The sequence below is a fragment of the Perognathus longimembris genome, chromosome 6 (genome assembly GCF_023159225.1).
Source record: "Perognathus longimembris pacificus isolate PPM17 chromosome 6, ASM2315922v1, whole genome shotgun sequence".
NCBI lineage: Eukaryota > Metazoa > Chordata > Mammalia > Rodentia > Heteromyidae > Perognathus > Perognathus longimembris.
In genome coordinates, this window is record NC_063166.1 from 59,387,105 (window position 1) to 59,408,570 (window position 21,466).

General features: G+C 37.3%; 2 protein-coding genes across 2 annotated transcripts in view; both read right to left on the reverse strand.

Moving 5' to 3' along the window:
- Window positions 1–21,466, reverse strand: part of LOC125353258 (SLX4 interacting protein) — a 69,524-nt gene that overhangs the window by 21,172 nt on the left and 26,886 nt on the right. The window contains 1 exon segment of the mRNA XM_048348799.1: window positions 5,392–5,469. Coding sequence (XP_048204756.1) covers window positions 5,392–5,469 — 78 coding nt within the window.
- Window positions 2,920–4,752, reverse strand: LOC125353259 (glycoprotein-N-acetylgalactosamine 3-beta-galactosyltransferase 1-like). Its single transcript, XM_048348800.1, has one exon. The coding sequence runs from the start codon at window positions 4,729–4,731 to the stop codon at window positions 3,670–3,672; it is 1,062 nt and encodes a 353-aa protein (XP_048204757.1). The 5' UTR covers window positions 4,732–4,752; the 3' UTR covers window positions 2,920–3,669.

Below are 21,466 nucleotides of genomic sequence, written 5' to 3' on the forward strand. Positions count from 1 at the left end.
TCTTAAAAGAGATCCCTCACACTGGACTAGGGCAACTTTCCAAGCCGAATAGGGTGTGAACACAGTTGTTTTTCTTAGGAATTCTACTACGGGTGGTTAAACATACAATTGTAGGGATGATACAGCCACTCCAAATCCAAGTAACCTGCTACTGCCACTTTTCATAGAAAAGCCACTGACTTCCTGTGGGGAAAGATGAGTGACTCATACAACAGAGCTCCCTCATAGTCAATGAAGAAAACAAAATGGTAATGCCCCCCAATCTTTCCTTTGTTCTGTCCGTCCATCCATTCATCCGTCCATCCATCCACCTGTCCAACCCTCCCTCCCTCCCCTCCCTCCACCCATCCATCTGCCAAGCCCTGGGGCAATGTCTGGAGTGATGTACAGCTGATGCTAGTATCTCTCCTGAATGAGTGGGTAGGGTACTCCCCCTCCTTTATTAATATTTGCTGTCTTGATTTGAGTACTTTTGTAATACACATATACCATGTTTATAACAGATGTAGACATTTTTCTAAGAAACAAAACTTCCCTCTTAGATGTAAATGATTTTTTAAAAGATGGATGTTAAAAATTAGCCAAGTAAAACCTTTTACAGAGATTGCACATTTGGTATACTGAGATGCCAAGCCCCAAGGTGTCAATTACGCAGATACACAATTTAAACACATTTAACACTTTATACCACTTGGCTAAATTTAAATGCACAAAAAGGTTGAGTCTATATTCCAGTGATGGCTCTCTTCTCAGCCACCAGACTACTGCTTTTTGGCAGTCCCCTCTCTTTTCTAAGGGGTGACTGAGCGTTACTCCTGCTCAAAAAAGTTTGCCATGGCTCGTTAATGCCAACATGGATGTATAGACATTAATAGCCCTCTACACACAAATCTATTGTTTGGGCCTTACTTTTAACTAGTCCCTTTCTTATAGAAAGACATTGATTTCAATTGGTGGTCTAGATGTGTTTAAAACTCCTACCCCATATGGATATTACAGTTGGCTTAGGCCTTTGAAAAGTCAGAATTATCAAAGTAGTTGATATGTATTCAATAGTTTTTTTGTTTTCTTTTCCAGTATTGGTGATTGAACCCAGGGCATTCTGCACAATGCATGCTGGTCAAGTACTCTACCGCTCATGTGGTATCCTGAGCCCTTACTCATCAGTTCTGAAACGATATTTTTGACAGATGTAGGAAGTAATCTGTTTATGGTATTATGGAAAGGAAAACTAAGCTACATAATTTATTATTTGTCCTTTCCCCTAAAACAAACATATGAAATGCTAACATATAAAATGTTCTTTACTAAATCAGAATTAGAATGACCAGTTCCATCAAACAAATCTTCTGTTTTATAATTCTTCCTATGAAAAATAAGAATGTCATATATTTTTAAAAAACTATCTGTTTGTCTATTGTCAGTACTGGGACTTGAACTCAGGGATTTGTACTCTTATTCTTTTTTTTTTTTTTTCTCATTGCTGGTCTTCCCCCACTAGAGCCATACCTCTAGTCCTGGTGTTTTGCAGGTTAATTGGAGATAACAGTTTTCCCCAGCTGATCCTCAGATCTCAGTCTCCTGAGTGGATAGGATTATAGTCATGAGCTGGGGTACCCAGCGAGAACATTATGTATTATCAGAAAGCTTTGTCTGCTCTGTTTAGCGCACAACCCAATTGTACTGAAATTTAAGTAAAGATCTGAGCAAAAACAGTCCCTACCAGAAACAGTAGCTAGGTTGAACTGTGTCAGTGTCTAGGTTAGCTAACTTATTTTACTAAGGTGAACAGAAGATCCTATTAAGACAGTAATATATTTGAGCAACACTTAAAGAGTTAAGAAAGCGCAAGATAATTGTGAAGATTCTACAAAAAAAACATTCTATCCAGTTAAATTTAAACAGGAGCACACACATGTGCATGTGTGAGCACATATACACACTCATTACCCAAGAAAGTTAGGCTGAATTCTCTGTTCAATGCTCAGATCTACTCAGAAAATAGTTTTGGTTTGTTTTTTTTGAAAACAACAAAGAACAATTTTAATAGGTAAATTGGTGTTTTCACTATATGGACAGAGGGAACCATAATTAACCATTGAAATGAGCATCCTCAAAAATACACTATCCAAAGAAGTCAAGGCTTTTGATATGTTTTGGCACAACAAATGTAAGTTATTTATCCAAGCATGGAATCAATCGTATACCAAGTACGTAAAATTATCATAAGAAATGCAAACTATATGCTGCATCTAAAATATAGAAAATCTGTAAAACATTCTGATAAATATTGTTAGACACTCAGTATTGCTGAAGACAACAAAAGTTAAATATTTTTCCCTACCCACTAGAAACTCTTTAAACAGAAAATAACTAAAACTAGAATATTTGTAAATATATGTTTGACAGCAGACTTGAATAAGTTGTCTTTTTTGTTAGAATTATCATTGGCAAGGCAATTACCCCAAATAGTAAGTCAGCATCAAATTCCAGGTTATTATTAATAAATTAAGCATTTACTTTTTTAAAGTAACATTTTAATAACATTTGGAAAATAACATTTTCTAGTGGTTTTAATCAACTCTGGTCAAAATATACATTTGAAACATTTTGCCAGCATAACAGCCACCTCAGACCTAAAACTCAATTTTAAAACAAGTTATGAAAGGCACAAACAAGTTCTCATTTATGAGCAGAAAGAGAATGAAAGGAATAACAATTATGTAGTTGGATAGAGGTTTAAATAATCAATTAACAATGTCACTTAGTAATTCCTGAGAGTGGCAATGACAGAAGAAAAGCATGCCAAAATAGCATTAAATTTACTATTTATTAAGTACCCATAATTAACAATGGGTAAAGCTGAAAAACAAAGTATTTGAAAATGCATGTTTATAGAATGCTATTATAGCGTTGAGTAAATAAATACTAGTAGTGGAGAATGATATTTAAGAGTGGTTAACAGTGAAAAAAGAGACAACAGGAACTTGGTAAAAGGATTAATGAGAACCAAGTATATATCAGGTCCCATGAGAACTTCAAAATGTGTTATTATTAATGCACTGTAGAAAAGTGCTATTCTTACTCTATCTACCTTCTTCTTGAAGAAATACTGCCAATTACAAATAACCACAGAAAAAATTTAATTAGATAAGTGTGTGTGTGGCCCATTCATTTATATCACATTGCAAATGAACTTACAAATAATATTGAGTAACAATATTTCCTTCTAAAAATTTCTTTAAGGCAGATCTGTTTAGCATTGGGTATTACTGCCATGATGCAGTGCAGGTATAGCAAATTTAAATGTTTTAGTTTCTCAGTGACAATAATACACATGGTTGGGAATAGGCAAAAAAAATCTCTTTTCTGGTCTTTCTATCTGTTACCATTTTAGAAACACAAGTTTTTTTCACATATATATTTATATATTACTGTATCAAAACACATTTTAACAGACTTCACAGCTCACTTAAAGCTTCAGTTTGCAGTCATTCATTTGAAAGATTTCTAAATGGAATTTTCAGTTAGAAGAATGATTTCCTCACTGGGATTTCAGGGTTTTATGTCAGAAATGCAGCAAAGTCCTTCTTCAGTGCAATGCTAGACCATTTTACCTGGATTCATTGTTTATTTTTTTTAACGGTTTCCTAATTTTACTTTCGGATCTTAATTCTTGTTTAATTGACTTATTTCCTTTAGAATATTCTCAGGTAAGGCAGGTTGATATCTATATAAATAACCATATGGACGAAGATGATAAACGAGGTATTCTAATTCATACATAGTTGTGGAATCAACATAGTGAAAAGAAACTGCAAGATCGGAACAGCAACCAGGACCCTCTATAGCAGGATAATAGTTGTAATTCCAGTACCAAAAAGTTCTGGATAGAAAACCTTTGATTAAGTGGTGCTCTGGTACAAAGGGATGAAAAGTTTCTTTTCCAGTGGTATCTCTGGAATCTCCAGCTTCTACATTTATAATTTCCATGCATTTTCCCAGTGCTAAGTCTTCGATTGAGGAACTGTGTGTACATTTCTCTGTTTTAAATGCATCAACAAATCTCTTCAAGGATTCTTTGCTTAGTACATACCCAGCTCCTCCACTCATGTAACCTTGCTTCACATAGGGCTTAAATCTTCTTCCAAAATAAATGGGTTGTTCAGGGTCACGTTTTGAAAGAAGCCATCTTAAGTTGTCTAGTATCACATATGTATCATCATCAGCTTTCATAAACCAATCAGCATCTTCTAAATAATGGTCATGAACATACTGAAAAGCTTTAATTGTTTTCCAATACAGCTGATCTCTGCCTTCTTTGGTTTTTAATCCCACAGTAGGGAAGTCTTTATTTTCTTCTGAACTCATAAATAACACTTTATTACATCGCTGGGCCCATGTGGCTTTGACGTGTTTGGCCTTTTTCTCTAGATTTTGAGGGCCTGTCATAACCCAACAAAGAATTTTAACTTTCTGATAGAGGTTTTCAACGATGTCTGTGTTTTCATCTTTATGTTGGCTAGAATTTGCATTGAAGTTCATTTGACCTTCTAGATGATTCTGTCCAGTATCATCTGAATGTCTAGCATGAGGATCATTATGAAGAATATTAGGTTGAGTGTCATCCCGTTCACCCAACAAAATACTAAATAACTGAGAACATAAAAAAAATCCTATTGCTGATCCACAGAGGAAGGTTAAAAAATTCAGCCAAGATTTAGAGGCCATTTCCTGAAAGTGTATGTCTGCCACAGCTGCGGTGCCCTCTCGCCCCTCCGGAGGGGGCAGAGGGGAGGACAACACGAGCCCGGCAACCTTCGCTCCCGTGGGCAGCCGCAGAAGTAGCTGGTGGCCGCTAGCCGGGGCCGCCCGCGGCGGCCCAGATCATTCACCGGTGGCTGCGGCCAGAAAATAGTTTTTACCTCCGACTTTATTGCTGTAGCCTGGAAATATCTGATGTCACTTTGTTAGTAGACATCTCGATTTGTGGAAGTGAAGTGTGGGAACTAGCCTTGCCATATATCTAGAAAAAGCTCTCGTGGTTCTGTACCTGGGCAGTGCTTTCTTGTAGACACACTTGCTCTGTGTCCCAGGGCCTTGGTGTACATCAACACTTGATGAAGTGAGCCAGAATTTAAGATTAAGCCCAAATATTCTGGAAACGCAAATCAAAGTGCTGAGATGCACCAGAAAAGCCTAAGTGTGGTTCAGTTCTCTGGTCTCAGAGAGGTGGCAAACATAATATTAGTTAGGGAATAAAATCACAAATGCTCAATCACATGAGGGCAATAAAGCAAGAATGGATCCTCCTTCCTTAATTTGCATCCCCCTTCTCCAGGGCAAGTTGTTGTGTGAAGTACTTGATGATCCAATAAAACAGCTTCTTACCAGTAGTCTGTGAGCTCCCAATGCAGCGAAGGTGGATTCCTCTCTTCAGGAAATAGGCTGTGATTTGAAAACCATAGCCTGTAAAATAAAGGGTTTTGATTTCACAAGTTTGTTTGTGAACAAGCCCAGTACCTGCCATACAATATGCACTAAATAATTTAACAAATCAAAGAATTTAAAAAAAAAAGCATCAATAGCAGGCCCTACTTAAGTGAACATTACAACCTTTGCTCTTCCAGGAAGCCTGACAACAAAGTGGCTCAGTCATTTCATCTGCAAAACAGAGTAAGTGAGGTGGACTAATATGAAAGGAAACTAGAGTTTTTTCAGGTGAATGCTTAACTTAGTCTGAATTGATGGATAGATCTTGGCCCATGCCAGATAATTGTTACTTGTTAGCTTAGAAAAAGAACTGTTTATGGCTACTGTTTATGGCTCATGCTACTTGGAAGGCTAAGAATGGGAGAGCTGTAACTTGGAGATAATCCATGCAGAAAAGCTTGCAAGACCCATTCTCAGCCCTCAGCTGGTACAAGTGACATATTTCTATCATTGAAAGCTATGTGGAAAGCTGACACCAGAAGATCATGGTAGAACAGCTCATGATCAGGCAGAAAAGTCTGAGATTCTATCCCCAAAATAATTAGCAAAGAATAGGTTTGCAGGTACAGCTTAAATGGTAAAGCTCTAGAGGCAAGGAAGCAAGCCAAGTGCCAAGCTCCAGAGTTCCCAACCCAACTTCTCTAACCTGTCCCCCAAAATAAAATAACTAGTGAAAACCAGGGCTGTAGGCATTTTTTTGTGCCAGCCTAGTAAGCACGAGGCCTTGAGTTCAAACTCTACTACCCTCAAACAAAAATAACAACAAAAGCCTATTCTCAACTCACCAGAATGACCTATGTGAAAAAGATAGAGCATCGAGTTCTAGCAATAATTTAGGGAGATTGGAATTCTAAATATACTGCTGGGAGTACAAATTGGTACTTTGAAAACCCACTTAAGAATCTAAAGCTTAATGTAATAAGCACAAATATGAATGTATAATCTAAACATTATTTGTAAAGCCTGCAGTATGTTTTTTTTTTAAAATTACAAAACACTTAAAAAAGTAAGCATATGGGCTGGGGATATAGCCTAGTGGCAAGAGTGCCTGCCTCGGATACAGGAGGCCCTAGGTTCGATTCCCCAGCACCACATATGCAGAAAACGGCCAGAAGCGGTGCTGTGGCTCAAGTGGCAGAGTGCTAGCCTTGAGCGGGAAGAAGCCAGGGACAGTGCTCAGGCCCTGAGTCCAAGGCCCAGGACTGGCCAAAAAAAAAAAAAAAAGTAAGCATAGAGGCTGGGAATATAGCCTACTGGTAAAGTGCTCGCCTCTCATATATGAAACTATGGGTTCGATTCCTCAGCACCACCTATACAGAAAAAGCCAGAAGTGGCACTGTGGCTCAAGTGGTAGAGTGCTATCCTTGAGCAAAAAAGAAGCCAGGAACAGTGCTCAGGCCTTGAGTTCAAGCCCCAGGACTGGCAAAAAACAAAAAACAGAAAGCACATATATAGATATGTATATATAGTATCCCTAACATCATTCCTCAGTATTCTTAGACTGGAGCCAATAAAGAATCCATCAACAGAAATTTTCTAAATGAGGATATAGTTATATGCCCAGTGAAATATTATGCTGCTCCCAAAGATGAATGAGCTACAATTACAGGCAGTAAGCAATGAATGACACAAATAAACAATCAAGTTAAAAAAATCTGTCCACAGGAGTGAATATTGTCCATGACAAGTAGAGATATTATAGATGACTAGCATGATTATAAGAGAACATCAGATAATGAACCAGCCTAATAATTTCTTCTCTCCTTTTGTCCTTTCCTGCGTCCCTCTAGGTCTAAATGAATCTGTTGCTGACCTTTTTGAAAAGATCAAGAAAAAATTTTCCCAGTCAACAAAGTGAAGTATCTGGTGGAACAATCAAAACCAAAAAGCTCACGAGAGAGAGCTGAAAATTCCCAAGAGCTAAGACAACCCTCAAGGAAGTTGCTAAATTTCCAAGATAGCATTTTACACATGAAACTGGAAGGGCTGATGGTAGAAGAAATGATCCATCCAGGACTACTAGACCATCTCTAGGGAAATAAAATTCTCTTCTCCCTCCAACAGTCTATAATAAGTATTATTCTGAAACAATATAACGAGAAGCAATTCAAGAAGCTTTTAGTGTTACATTCAGTACCCTTCGGATACCCTGCAGAAAGATGTAGAACATCAGTAAACACAGACACAATGCTGTGTCTAAATAAGCGATGGCACTGACAGCACAAATTACCTTAGTCATCCAGACAGTGAAGGAACAGTGACATGTATGAAAGGACAGTCTCCAGATTTACTGAGACGAAAAGTATTTTTACCAACACATTAAAAAATGGATTGCATTTTAGTCACATGGCTCTTCTGCTAAAATGTTAAACAAAATATTCAAACCATTAGTATTACTTTGTGTGCTTTACAAGAGAGAATGGAAGTCACTTCTACATCTGTTTATTTGTCTTGCTCCTAGGGGAGAAAGGGTTAAAAGAAAGGAATCCTTTGCAATGTGGAATGCACAATAAGCAAGACTTTAAAGTGATTTTTCACATATGAGTTTTCCAAAGAAATGAACAAAAATGAACATGCAATATCTAATTCATTCTGCTTTTGCCGGCCTACAGTTCTAGATGATTTAGATCCAGATGGTACTTTTGAAACTTCAAACCTTCTTCCTGTACCAAATCTCCAGCAATAAATTGTTATTATTAGGAAGAGGCTAAATGTGAAGTTGACCATAAATGCACTGTTCAGGAAGTCTGGTATCAGGAGATACCACTTGAGTGATAACCAAATCCTATTTGGGCTGCTAAACAACAAAATCACAATATGGCATGTTCTATAGAAAAGAAAGTAGGCAGATTCCTGATGCCTTATTGATGAAATTGCTAGAAGAATTGAGTTTAGTAAAACTTAAGTTCCCTACTCCTACACCTCAGTAATACATAATACATAATTTACAATTATGTTAAAAGTAATCATTGCTAAACTGGCAACTCGTTATTAGTAGTTTCAGTGGACAACCTAACCTAACAATCTCAATAGAAATAGCAAGCTTAATATATAAAAAAAGATTTGTACCTGCTTAGTGCAAACTCCACTGGTCACATGAAACTTTATTATTCAAAGAGAAACTTGGAGAGAGATTAAACACAAAAGGTACTTGTGTCAGCTCTTATGGCAAATTAAATGGCTATATAAACAGAAAATTACTGCTGTTAAAACATACTCAACTGAAATGCTTTAGGGAGATGTACTTCATTTATCAATAGATAAAAAGCAGTAATAAAAGACTATGTTCTTATCTCCACTCTAATCATTGTTCATAACTGAGTTCAACAGGCCATTGGGATTTTTGTACTAAACCTGGGCTAAAGCAGAATTCTATTTCTGAAGCTCAGCAGCAATCTGGCAAAGAATTTAGGCTGCCCTTTGCTTTCCCTACTTGAGCACCAGAATGCTTGCAACCTAGTGTTCTAAATAACAGAAAACTGAAATCAGGAGGAAACTCGTGAGAAAAGGCCAATGAAAATCATAAAGTGATCATCTTTTTATCTGAAAAATATTTTAGCAATAGTCTTCCAAGATTGTTAGGCAATTGTAAATCACACTGAAGTATATCTATTTCTTGCTAATTACTGTGGTCCTCCTCAATTTGGAACTTCAGACACAGGAAGAGACTGAAATTAAAGAGATTAAAGAGAGGTTTGTTTGTGCAGCTTTCCACCAGAAGTCTTTAGGTATGTACATTTCTAGAAATAATTTCTATTGCAGAATTGCTTAGTGTCTTACGGACTACCCAGTACCAGCAAGTCCATCTTCTCTGGGCTCAAAGCATTCAGTTCCCATTCCTCCTTTGGTCTCTGTACTTTGTACAGAGCCATCACACTCTTCTGTATCCTACAGACAACCTTCAGGTTCCCACCAACACCCCAAATCATGACAGCATTAACTTACTTCTACTTACCCTGGTTGCTCACCAAAGAATATTAATTCTCTTAAGGAAAAAAGGGGAGAGGGATTCACTAATGTTTATGAAAAAAGGGCAAACTAGAGTCTCTTACTATGTTATTTCATACACTGTCAAAAATATACGGCTCTGCAAATGGCTTTATAACACTTTCTGACACTTTTTGAATAGAAAAGCAAAAATTTCCATTCTCCTTAAAAAAGTCAAATATGAGTTGAAAGGATTCTACCTTGGCTTAGTAGCAAGGCATCTAGATCAGTTTTTGTTGTTGTTGGTCGTGGGGCTTGAACTCTGGGCCTAGGTGCTGTCCCTGAGTTCTTTTTGCCCAAAGCTAGAGCTCTACCACTCCATAGCACCACTTCTAGTTTTCTGGTGGTTAAATGGAGATAAGAATCTCACAGGGTCATATATATATGTTTTTTCTTTATTGTCAAAGTGAAGTACAGAGGGGTTAGAGTTTCATATGTAAGGCAGTGAGTATATTTCTTATCCAACTTACCTCCTCCCTCATTTTTCCTGCCTCCCCCCTCCCCATTTCTCTCTTCCCCCATCAGTTGTACAGTTGGTTTACACCATATAGTTTTGTAAGTATTGCTGTTCCATTGGTTTGTCTTTTTATCCTTTGTCTCTCGATTTTGGTATTCCCTTTCCCTTCCCTAGTTCCAACACACATATATACAATATCCAGGGTAATGAAATCATTTACAGTGATATCAGGAGTAAAACCACAGGAAGGGAATAAAAAAAAAAGGGCACCGTTTCACATGGCATGTTGAAAATAACTACAACAGTGATATAGCACTTGTTTCCATAACTTCAAGTTCATTTTGTTTAGCATCATCATATGTGTTCATATGGGCATAGTTCTTGAGCTATTGTGATCTCCTGCTAGGGCCTGGGCTGGCTCCAAAGAACTGTGATCTTCACATCTTAGCCTCTGGAGTAGCTAGGATTATAGGTGTGAGCAATTGGCACCCAGCTCTAGATCAGTATTAGGTAGAACTGTGCTCTGATGAATAATGCTCATTTTAAGGGAGTGGTCATTTATTTGGGTTCCATAGTTCATAATGCCTAAGAACAAATATCCACTATGGAGATTTTACTGTAAAACCATCCAGCCTCATGTTTTCCAGTGCACTTGTAGCCTCTCTTCAGCTGCCAAGGGGAGCCTGTGGTACAGTGCACAACGTGGAAGGACTTCTCTCATGGCTACTGAGAGCACGCATGCATGGGGAACCTGGAGAAGTATCTCCATGTGGCCTGCTGAGCCATCAGGATGGCTGGGCAGATACCCACTAGCTGCATGTCTCTCCTTTAGAGAAGCCTTGTAAACCACAAGGCAGGCCCAGGAAGACCTCCTGTCACCCTTAATTCTTCTTTACGATGATTTCATCCTCATCCATTATCATCCTGTGATAATGAAAAATTTCAAATATTCTGCCCAAACCCCAGTACTTCAAATACCCATCATCTAGAAGCAATAATAGCTAATCTTTTGCCATATAACATATATATGTATATACACATATATATATTTATATAGACATATATGTAAAACGATTTTAAAATAAATTAGAAATTATGAAGTTACTTCTACAATATGTGAGTATGGACTCCCAAGGAATAATCACACACATCATTAACATGCTATAAGTTGAGTATCTTTAGTCTGAAAATCCAAAATGCTCTAAAATACAAAATGTTTTGTACCTCGACATGTTCAAAAAGTTTCATATTTTGGAACATTTCACTGCTTAGCCAGTGAAATATATACAAATCTCCGCCCCACCCCCCGACCCTCTGTATTCTGGTAGTCATCCAGACTAGAGGGACATTCAACATATTATTGAAATGAATCTAAAATTCATTATTTCAAAAACCTCACTTGTGCAGAAAGTTATACATGTCCTTTCTAGAAAGTCTGGGATGAAAAGAGAATAAAAAAAATCACAAGTTTGATATTGTCACTTAAAACATACAGAGAAACTTGGAGCCAGGCACTGATAATGCTAGCCTGTAATCGTAGCTACTCAGGAGGCTGAGATTAAGGATCATGGTTCAAAGCCAGCCGGGGTAGGAAAAGTCCCTGTGAGACTCTTTTCTCCAATTAACCATTCAAAAACCAGAAGTGGAGCTGTGGCTCAAAGTGGTAGAGAGTTTCCTAGCCTTGAGCAAAAGAGCTCAGGGACAGCACCCAGGATCTGATTCTTTTCAAGCCACATGCCAATATGGATCCCCCCAAAGGGGGGGGGGGGGAGGAAACTAGGTCTGAGATAAAGTCTTCATTAAATAAAGCTTCTATGTGCATCCTTTTGAAGTATGCTGTAGACCTACATGTGATCTTCACTAGTGCTGATGATGGGTAGGTATGAGAAAGCAGCTATTTGATGGGAACTAAAAGTCAAGAATTCTGTCAGGTTTTATGTTTGTTTTTTTTTTTTTTTTTTGGCCAGTCCTGGGCCTTGGACTCAGGGCCTGAGCACTGTCCCTGGCTTCTTCCCGCTCAAGGCTAGCACTCTGCCACTTGAGCCACAGCGCCGCTTCTGGCCATTTTCTGTATATGTGGTGCTGGGGAATCGAACCTAGGGCCTCGTGTATCCGAGGCAGGCACTCTTGCCACTAGGCTATATCCCCAGCCCCATCTGTCAGGTTTTAGAAGATACATATACAGAATCCTTGTCTAAGATCACAACTGGGAAACAATTTGTAAGTGGAATATTTGGTCCTAATCTAAAAATTTCACTTATAAATTCAAGACATTTAGAGACTTTGAGTCGCAATAAAGTTGTCTAGTTGGTGCCAAAACAAATGAGGCAAACTGTTTAGGTTCATATTTTTTAAATGAGTTAAATAACTGCTTCAATCAAATTTATTTAAAAAACAGCTTGTCACCTCGTTACTTTTGTAGGTGAGTACCACAGACTTCCTGCGTCATTAATCTCATTATCCAAGGAGTCATTAGTGACTTTTAACAATGAGAAAGATTTATCACTTATAGATCTCTTCCCCACAACTTTTTTACTACTTTCATTTGTAAAAAATATACCCTAGGGCTGGGGATATAGCCTAGTGGCAAGAGTGCCTGCCTTGGATACACGAGGCCCTAGGTTCGATTCCCCAGCACCACATATACAGAAAACGGCCAGAAGTGGCACTGTGGCTCAAGTGGCAGAGTGCTACCCTTGAGCGGGAAGAAGCCAGGGACAGTGCTCAGGCCCTGAGTCCAAGGCCCAGGACTGGCCAAAAAAAAAAAAAAAAAAAAAATATATATATATATATATATACCCTAAACATTAAGTATGAAAACTATGCTAAGATAATATGAAAGCATTGGTTGAATAATATTCAAAATCATGGTTCCCACAGTCCTAACTTTGCCAGGCCATGAATAATGATGAGGGTGACATAATACTGGGTACTTATAAAACTTAATATTTTCTACAAAACTCCACACTTGTCTTTAAAGAACTTACATAAAGGGAACAGATTTTTAATCAACCATCTAAATCAGATAGCTGGTTGCTTGAACTTCTAGTTAGTTGTTCAAGGACATCCCCCATCCATGCAAAGAAGCAAGTCATATGAGGTCTACCCTCGGGATCTTTCCTGTCTTTCAGAGGAACTTGTCCCGACTTCCGAGATTGTAAAATCTGCTACCATGAGAAGACTATTCTAACAGGTCTGCAGAGTCACAGGACAAGAAACAACCTTGACAAGGCATCTAGTTCACTTCTTGCTTATCAACCTGGATCATATTATTAAAAAACAACACCAAAATGCCAAGTGAAGATGCCACACCTACTCATGTGGAACTCAGTTCTTCGTTATCAATTCAATGGAAGTTATGAACATAGAGCCTATGGGGCAAGACAGGTAACAGGAATAGGGCTGGGTTGTGACAGGCAAAGTGGAGAGAATGCATGGCTTAATTTAAAGGGGACGGCAAGACTCAACTCCAGCCATAAGCTGCCACTAAACTCTAGGGAAGTGGCATCCCAAAAAAACAGTAATCCAAATTTTGATGAGCAGTCTCATTCTAAATCTGCTACTGTATAGTCCAAGTAAAATGTTTCTGAGGGTCAGTGTGTCTTCTTTGTGCTGTTACTTTGCAACCTTTTAATTTCTGTCATTCAATCTTTTCCAGCTTCAGCTAAGTTCGCCACTTCCAAAAGCCTGAAGATACACATATATTCTAAGCCCCGTGAACCCACGTTCTTAACCTTACTACCTGGGCTTGGGGCCTAGTTGCCTACATTTAATCCATTTCTCTGACTCTTTTAAATTCTTTTTTTTTTTGGCCAGTCCTGGGCCTTGGACTCAGGGCCTGAGCACTGTCCCTGGCTTCTTCCCGCTCAAGGCTAGCACTCTGCCACTTGAGCCACAGCGCCGCTTCTGGCCGTTTTCTGTATATGTGGTGCTGGGGAATCGAACCTAGGGCCTCGTGTATCCGAGGCAGGCACTCTTGCCACTAGGCTATATCCCCAGCCCCTTAAATTCTTAATATTAAAGATATTCAGGTAACAGTTCGGCTCCATGTGGGGAACATGAAAAGAGTATGTAATATAAAAAAATCAGTGACTGAATAAATGTGTGGAATCTCTATTTAAAAATAAGAAAATTTCCATTAATTAAAAAATAAAGGGACTATTATTAGAAAGGGATCAGCGGGAAGAGGAGAGGAAAGGAAGGAAAAATGAGGAGTGATAAGGATCCATATGTGTACATATATATGAATACAGAATAATGAAACCCACCAAATGCTCTGAGACGGGATGAATGGGAATACAGTGGCGGGACTGAATTTGTCCAAAGGATCTCATTAAGTAATCCAGACTGCCTCAATCTTGCAATCAGCCTCAGTCTCTGAAGTACTGGAATTAGAGAGGTACGAGTCATCATACCTCTTTCAAATAACTTTTATTTTATGTTTTGCTACTGGCTTTTTATGCAGACAATTAGTACTTTCTAAGTATTTTTTATTGTTAACTGTGGATGTCTTTTCTGCACCCTGTACAACTGGTTCTTCTTTAATAAATACTATAAACACTAAGATTTTGAATGTCACTATCCTATTTCCCACATCGCTAAATTTGACTTAAAATTTCTGCTTTTAGGTTTGAACAAGATTGATTTGTAATTTCCTCCTCTTTGACCTGTTTTCTAGTATCAAGTTATACTAGACTCATAAAACATAGCTCAACATGTTAATTCTTTTTTTTTTGGCCAGTCCTGGGGCTTGGACTCAGGGCCTGAGCACTGTCCCTGGCTTCTTTTTGCTCAAGGCGCTTAACACTCTGCCACTTGAGCCACAGTGCCACCTCTGGCCGTTTTCTGTATATGTGGTGCTGGGGAATTGAACCCAGGGCCTCATGTATATGAGGCAAGCACTCTTGCCACTAGGCCATATCCCCAGCCCCGACATGTTAATTCTTATTCAAGTACATAAAACCAGAATTACTTAGCTCTTAATTTTTGAAAACATTCACTCTGTATGTCTAAACTTGATGATTTTTAAAGTTGTGGTTCAAATTCTTTAAAAGCGTCTTTTCAGGTTTTGTATTTATTTTTAACTCAGCTTTGCAATTTACATCATTCTATAAGTTGCATGATTTCACCAAATAACTCAAATTTTTAACACGAAGTGGTATTTATAATTGTCACCATTTAGTTGGTGTCATAATTTTAATTTCCACTGATAACCAGTTGGCTTCATTGGTAATATTCCTGCCCCTAATATTTCTCCTCACTTTTTATTTAGATCATTCTCTATCAATTTTCTTCATGATAATTTACTTCCCAAAGCTAAATTTTAACTGGGATTAGAGATATGTGCTACTACATATGACCCTGAAATACCTTTTCTACTATGTATCTTCTCTCTTTTCTTCCTTTTCTTTTTTCTTTCTTTCTAATATAGTGTGCCAATCCTGGGGCCTGGGCACTGTGCCTTAACATTTTTGCTCAAGGATATGATCTATCACTTGAACCACAGCTCTATTTCTGATTTATAGGTCATTAATTGGAGATAAGAGTCTCAAGGATATTCCTGCCTCTGCTGGTTTTGAATCATAACCCTCAGATGTCAGCCTTCTGAGTAAGTTTACAAGGGTGAGCCACCAGCCTGATTAATTTCTTTCCTTCCTGCATATTCTTTGCACTTATTATTTTTTTTTAAAAATCACAACCTACATTTTTTTTTTAAAGTCGGTTGTGAGACTTGAACTCTGGGCCTGGGTACTACCCCTGAGCTCTTCAGCTCAAGGCACTTGGGCCAAGCACCACTTCTAGTTTTCTGGTGGTTAATTGGAGATAAGAGTCTCATGGATTTTCTTACCCTGTCTGGCTTTGAACCATGATCCTCAGATTTCAGCCTCCCGACTAGCTAGGATTACAGGTATGAGCCACCTGTAAAACTCAATTTCTTCACCAATTCATTTTCAGCCTTTCTAAATAGCAGCCTTTTAGGACTATAAATTACCCTTCATAGGCATATCTTACAAATTCTGAAAAGCGACTTTTTTCTTTTTCTTTTCTTTTTAAAAATTATCTGTAAATAGTTGTAAAAGGAGATGCCACTTAACAAAGCAGTTTATGAATACAATTCTCCTTCCATTTTAAATATTTTCTATTTTTAACTAAGGTTCACTTTGATCCATATTTTATGCATACACATTTATTTTTTTTGCCAGTCCTGGGGCTTGGACTCAGGGCCTGAGCACTGTCCCTGGCTTCTTTTTGCTCAAGGCTAGCACTCTGCCACTTGAGCCACAGCGCCACTTCTAGCAATTTTCTGTTTATGTGGTGCTGGGGAATTGAACCCAGGGCCTCATGTATACGAGGCAAGCACTCTTGCCACTAGGCCATATCCCCAGTCCAACGCATACACATTTTAATTCTCTAGAATATCTATTTGTTATTGATCCATAAGTTAATTTAATTGTATGGAGAGGATGTTTATATGCATGAGTGTATTTGAAATTTATTGATGATTGCTTAGTCTATATTCTAATTTTATAAATATTCTCTGTAAGTTTAATGAAAATGGACATTGTATTGGTACTAAATTCAGTGCTCAAAACATGTCTATTGGACCAGGCATTTGAAATACTTCCATTCAGTTATATTCATGTTATTTAATTGACCAATTAAAGTTTCTTTCATAGTGGATTTAAGATTTTCTCTTTAGTTCTACCTGTTTTTGTATGAAACTGTATTGCATGCATCATGACGTTTGGCGTGATTACTTGTTCAATGACTGAACCTTTAATGGACATTCAAACTTTAGAATGTTATTTGCTGTAGCACTTTATCTGACCTTAATCTACCTGCTTCAACATGCAGTAGTAGTTGTTAGATATCTTTTCTTTCTTTTATTTTTGGCTTTTCTAAGATCTTATGTTTTAGAAATAACTGTTCTAAGTAGTATATAAATATTTTAAAATATCTAGCTTCAGGATTGGAGAAAGGGAGGAAATGCAGTCTAATATTCAATGCATATCCTGTGAAACTAGGAAAATTGAGGGGAAGTATGGTATCAAGAGAGAGGAAGCAAAAGGATGAATGCACTCTACTTATAAACTCACATGTTGAATGATAACTCCTCTGTACAACTACTTGAAGACAATTTAAAAAATTTAGCTTTATATTGCACATTTCACCACAATTAACAATAAGCTTGGATTAGTTCTCAGCATTTTTTGTGCTGCTTTATTTTCTATTTTTCAAAGAAGTCACTTAGTATTTCCTAAATTATTTGGAAGCCTTTTGTTTGTTAGGAAAATGTATAACAAATTCAGTTTCTCTTCTTAAAAAAACTCAAAACAACAACAAAAAAACCTGTAACATATATTCAAACAGAGCATCAAATGGTTGAAATTGATGAAAGCTACTGCAAACTGTTAAAGCAAAAGAAGCAGGATGCCATTAGCCTTAGGTTGTTTCTGTAAACAAACTGAAATGTAACTTAGAGGCATTTCTCGTAACTGATTAATTCTGAGTTAAGGTTTTGCCAATTACAGATAGTCAAGTAGCCAATCTATTACATAACTAAAGATATCCCATCAAACTATGCCCAAATAAGACTATTCACCACTAGCCAATGACTTAATTTCTGTGTTGTGCTTCCATGTTCATTTTACAATAGCCTTTGTTCATACTGCTAGAAAAGTTCTCTGAACTTCTTTGGTTGAGAGTGCTGCCTGATCTTGTTCTTTGCCTAAATGAACTTCATTAAATTTATTTGGTTTCCACTTTTTCTTTTAACAAATTCAAGTGAGAGAAGGTAAAGTTGATGAGTAGCCACAGAAAAAATGAGCAAGGAACATCTCAAAGAAAGAATTAGAGGCAGGCTGGGTTATTAACACAAGCAAAATTAGATGATGTATAATAAAAGTACCTTCAGTTTTGTGGATTCATTTCAGGTATGTGGTAGTTTTCAAGGAAACAGAGGCTGGAGAAAGTTGAAAAAAAAGTAAACTAATCTTTAGAGAGAAGGACCAGTGACCGAGGTGTAAAGTTCAAATTAAAGCAAAAATTCCAATATATACTGATGAAACTCTGTTGAAAGGCATAAAGGTCCACAGTCAAACATGATTTTAAGAAATTAAAAGAATTTCTATGTGTAGAATGTCTTTGAGAATTTTCTGTAATGCGGGTTTGGTTGAGGTATATTGTTTCAACTTTCCCTTGCTTGATTTTAATTTGTCCCTTTGCTACAAATGAGAGCTTAGCTGGGTAGAAAGACAATGTGTACTATGCTGTGAATTGTAACTATCATTAGTTTTTCTCAGTAGAGATCAAGTCAAAGGAAAAATAAAAATGAGCAAAATGTGACTGAAAATTCCTCATCTTCCTTAAGTCTTCAATAATACATTATCCTTGAATAAGGACAGTAACTTAGGCTTTTTAAACTCATTTAATTTTAAGGAATACAGACATCCATGAGCTTCTCTAGTCAGACTTTACAAGTATGGATGGGTCAACTTGGTTATAAATGCATTAAAAATTAGGTGCTCATCATTTAAACATTATGCTTGTACTAATTAAGTTAAAACAGATTCTCAATCCTAAGCGGTAAATTTCCCACTAGAAAAGATAAAAAAAGTTTGTGCAAAGAACAGGAGGTTAATCTCAGGTTTATTTTAGAAGGCTAAAGTGATCAAAATAGTTAACAGCAGAAAAGGACAAACATATAGAAATATGGTTGAAATTCTGGAAAGAAGCAGTTGTATTTACTCTCGATTGTTTTTTAACAAAGGAGCCAAGAAAATTAAATGGACAGAAAAGTCTTTTTAATAATGGCATGGAAACATCTGTAAAAATAATGAAATTAGATCCCTACCTCACACTATATATAAAATTAACTTAAAACAGATTAAAGACCTATATGTTAAGAGTTAAACATTTAAAGACTTTAGAAAAAACAAGTATAAGTCTTCATAACCTTAGATTGGAGTGGCTGCTTAGACATAACAATAAGAGCACAACCACAACAAAAATGGATCAACTGGACATAATCAAAGTTTGAAATGTTTATGTTTCAAAGAACACTATGAAGACAGCAAGAAGACAATCTACAGAAAAGAAGAAATATCTTGCAAATCATGTATCTGACAGGACTATATCTATAATATATACAGAACTCCTACTGCTCAACAATAAACAAAGAATTTAGTTAAAAATAGAAAAAGACCTAAACAGGCACTTTTCTATAAAAACATAAAATGTAGAAGGGGCAGGAAGAAAGGATAGAGTGACAAAGGTGAATGATTGAAGTTACACACACACACACACACACACACACAGGCATGCATGTGTGTGAGTGCAAAAACAGTATGCTGAAATTCATTCAAATTTATTTAGTATGATGGGGAGCAATGAAAGAGAAAAGCTAAAAAAGGGTAATATAAACAGGGTGAATTTGATCAGAACACACACACACACACACACACACACACAAAAGCATGCATGTGTCACAATGAAACTCTTTGGTACAATTATGTTAATAGAAATAAAATAGCTAATTATACTTGAATAGATGGTAAATATCATTAATCACCAGTGAAATACAAATCTAATTCCCAATGAGATACCATTTCAGACCCCTTAGGATAGCTACAATCAACAGAAAAGTAAGTGATGGAGAAGACAAAGAACACAGAATACTCCTATATACCTACTCCTATTGGGAAATGTAAAATGGTGCAGCCACTTGGAAAATAGTTTGGAAGTTCCTCAATGTGTTACCATAGAGACTGAAAATCATCTAGGAATTTTATTTCTACATATAGGTCCAGGAGAAATGAACAGATTTACTAAAGTCAATCTATAGAAAGCCAAGAGTGGTGGTACACACCTATGATCCCAATACTCAAGAGACTGAGATAAGAAGATGGGCTACTCAGTAGATACTATGTGGAAAATGAACTATACAACTTGTGGGTGGGGATGGGAAGGGAAAACTGGGAGTGATGAAATGGATGACATTGGTCCAAAAGAAATGGACTCGTTACCTGACTTATGAAATGGTAAACCCTCTGTACATCACTTTTTTTTTTTAAGGAAAAAGAGCTAAGCAAAAAAAAAAAAAAAGAAAAGAAAAGAAAGAAAGAAAAAAGATGAGGGGGGGGGCTTCAAAAGGTCAACTTCTTTGTAGTTAGGAAAATGATACTGGGAAGGTTAAAACTGAAAAAGACTGAATGAAGAAACTCACTGTGGTGTGTGGAGACGAGGAGAGCCCATAGCTAAGATACAGATAAGGAAAAAAGTAGACCATTGAAAGGGGAAAGTATAACAAGAAACTGTGGCTCAGGGAGGGCGCTGTGAAGGGCTCTGAATACCTTCAGACTTAAAAAAAAAATCGAAGCAGGAGATATGTTGTGAACAACAGACACAACAACAACAAAAAATATACAAATGCTCACAATATCCCAGGTCTCACTGAGCACCAGGGACTCACGCCTGTAATTCTAGCTATTCAGGAGGCTCAGATCTGATGATTGCAGTTTAAAGCTAGCCTGGGCAGAAAAATCTCTGAAACTCTTATTTCCAATAAACTACCCAGTAAAAGCTGGATGTGGTGCTGTGGCTCAAGTGGCAGAGTGCTAGCCTTAAGCACAAAGAGGCTCAGGGACAGTGCCCGGGCCCTGAGTTCAAGCCTCAGGACTGGACAAAAAAACATCCCAGAGCTCAGGATACAGCTAGGTAATAAACACCCATGAATTCCTGTGCTCCACCCCCAACACTGCCTTCTCCCTAAAATCAAACACAGTGCCCTCAAAATAACTCAAAATGTCCTTTCACCAACAGACAGATAAGCAAGATGTTGTATATCCATATAGTGGAATATTTTCTGGCAATAAAAAGAAATGAAATACTACTGATATATATCACAACGTAATGAATTCTGAAAACTTGCCTCTTTAGTGAAAGAAGACCAAAAAACCACCTAGTGATTTATATGAAATGTCCAGAAATGGAAAGTAATGGTTTCCCTAGGGCTAGGGATGATAGGGGCATTAGTGGAAAATGAGAGTAACTGCTAATGAGTACAGGGTTTCTTTCTTCCTACTGTGAGGAAAATCTACTAAAATTGATTCTGGTGATGCTTGCACAACTCTGTAAATATTTGAAAAAGAAACCTGTACTGTACTGGATACTTGAAATGGGCAACTTATATGATATGTAAATTATATCTGTTTTCCCAGTCCTGGGGCCTGGGTGCTGTCCCAAAGCCTCAAGGTTAGTACTAGGCAAATTATATCTTTTAATAAAACTGTTGTATTAAAAAATAGAGAAGAAAATATTCTTGAGTTAAGTAAGTGGGAACTACAGTGCTTTTTTTTTTAAACCTCTGAAATAGTTAAGAGTGATTTACTCTGGCTGAAAATGTTGCTGCCTTTTTAAAACGGGATATCAATTGATCACACAGCTAAGCTATAAATGGCAACACGGAAACAATGTTCTCCATCATTTAACCAAATTCAGCAAATCTGCTCACACCAAATGATGCATGGA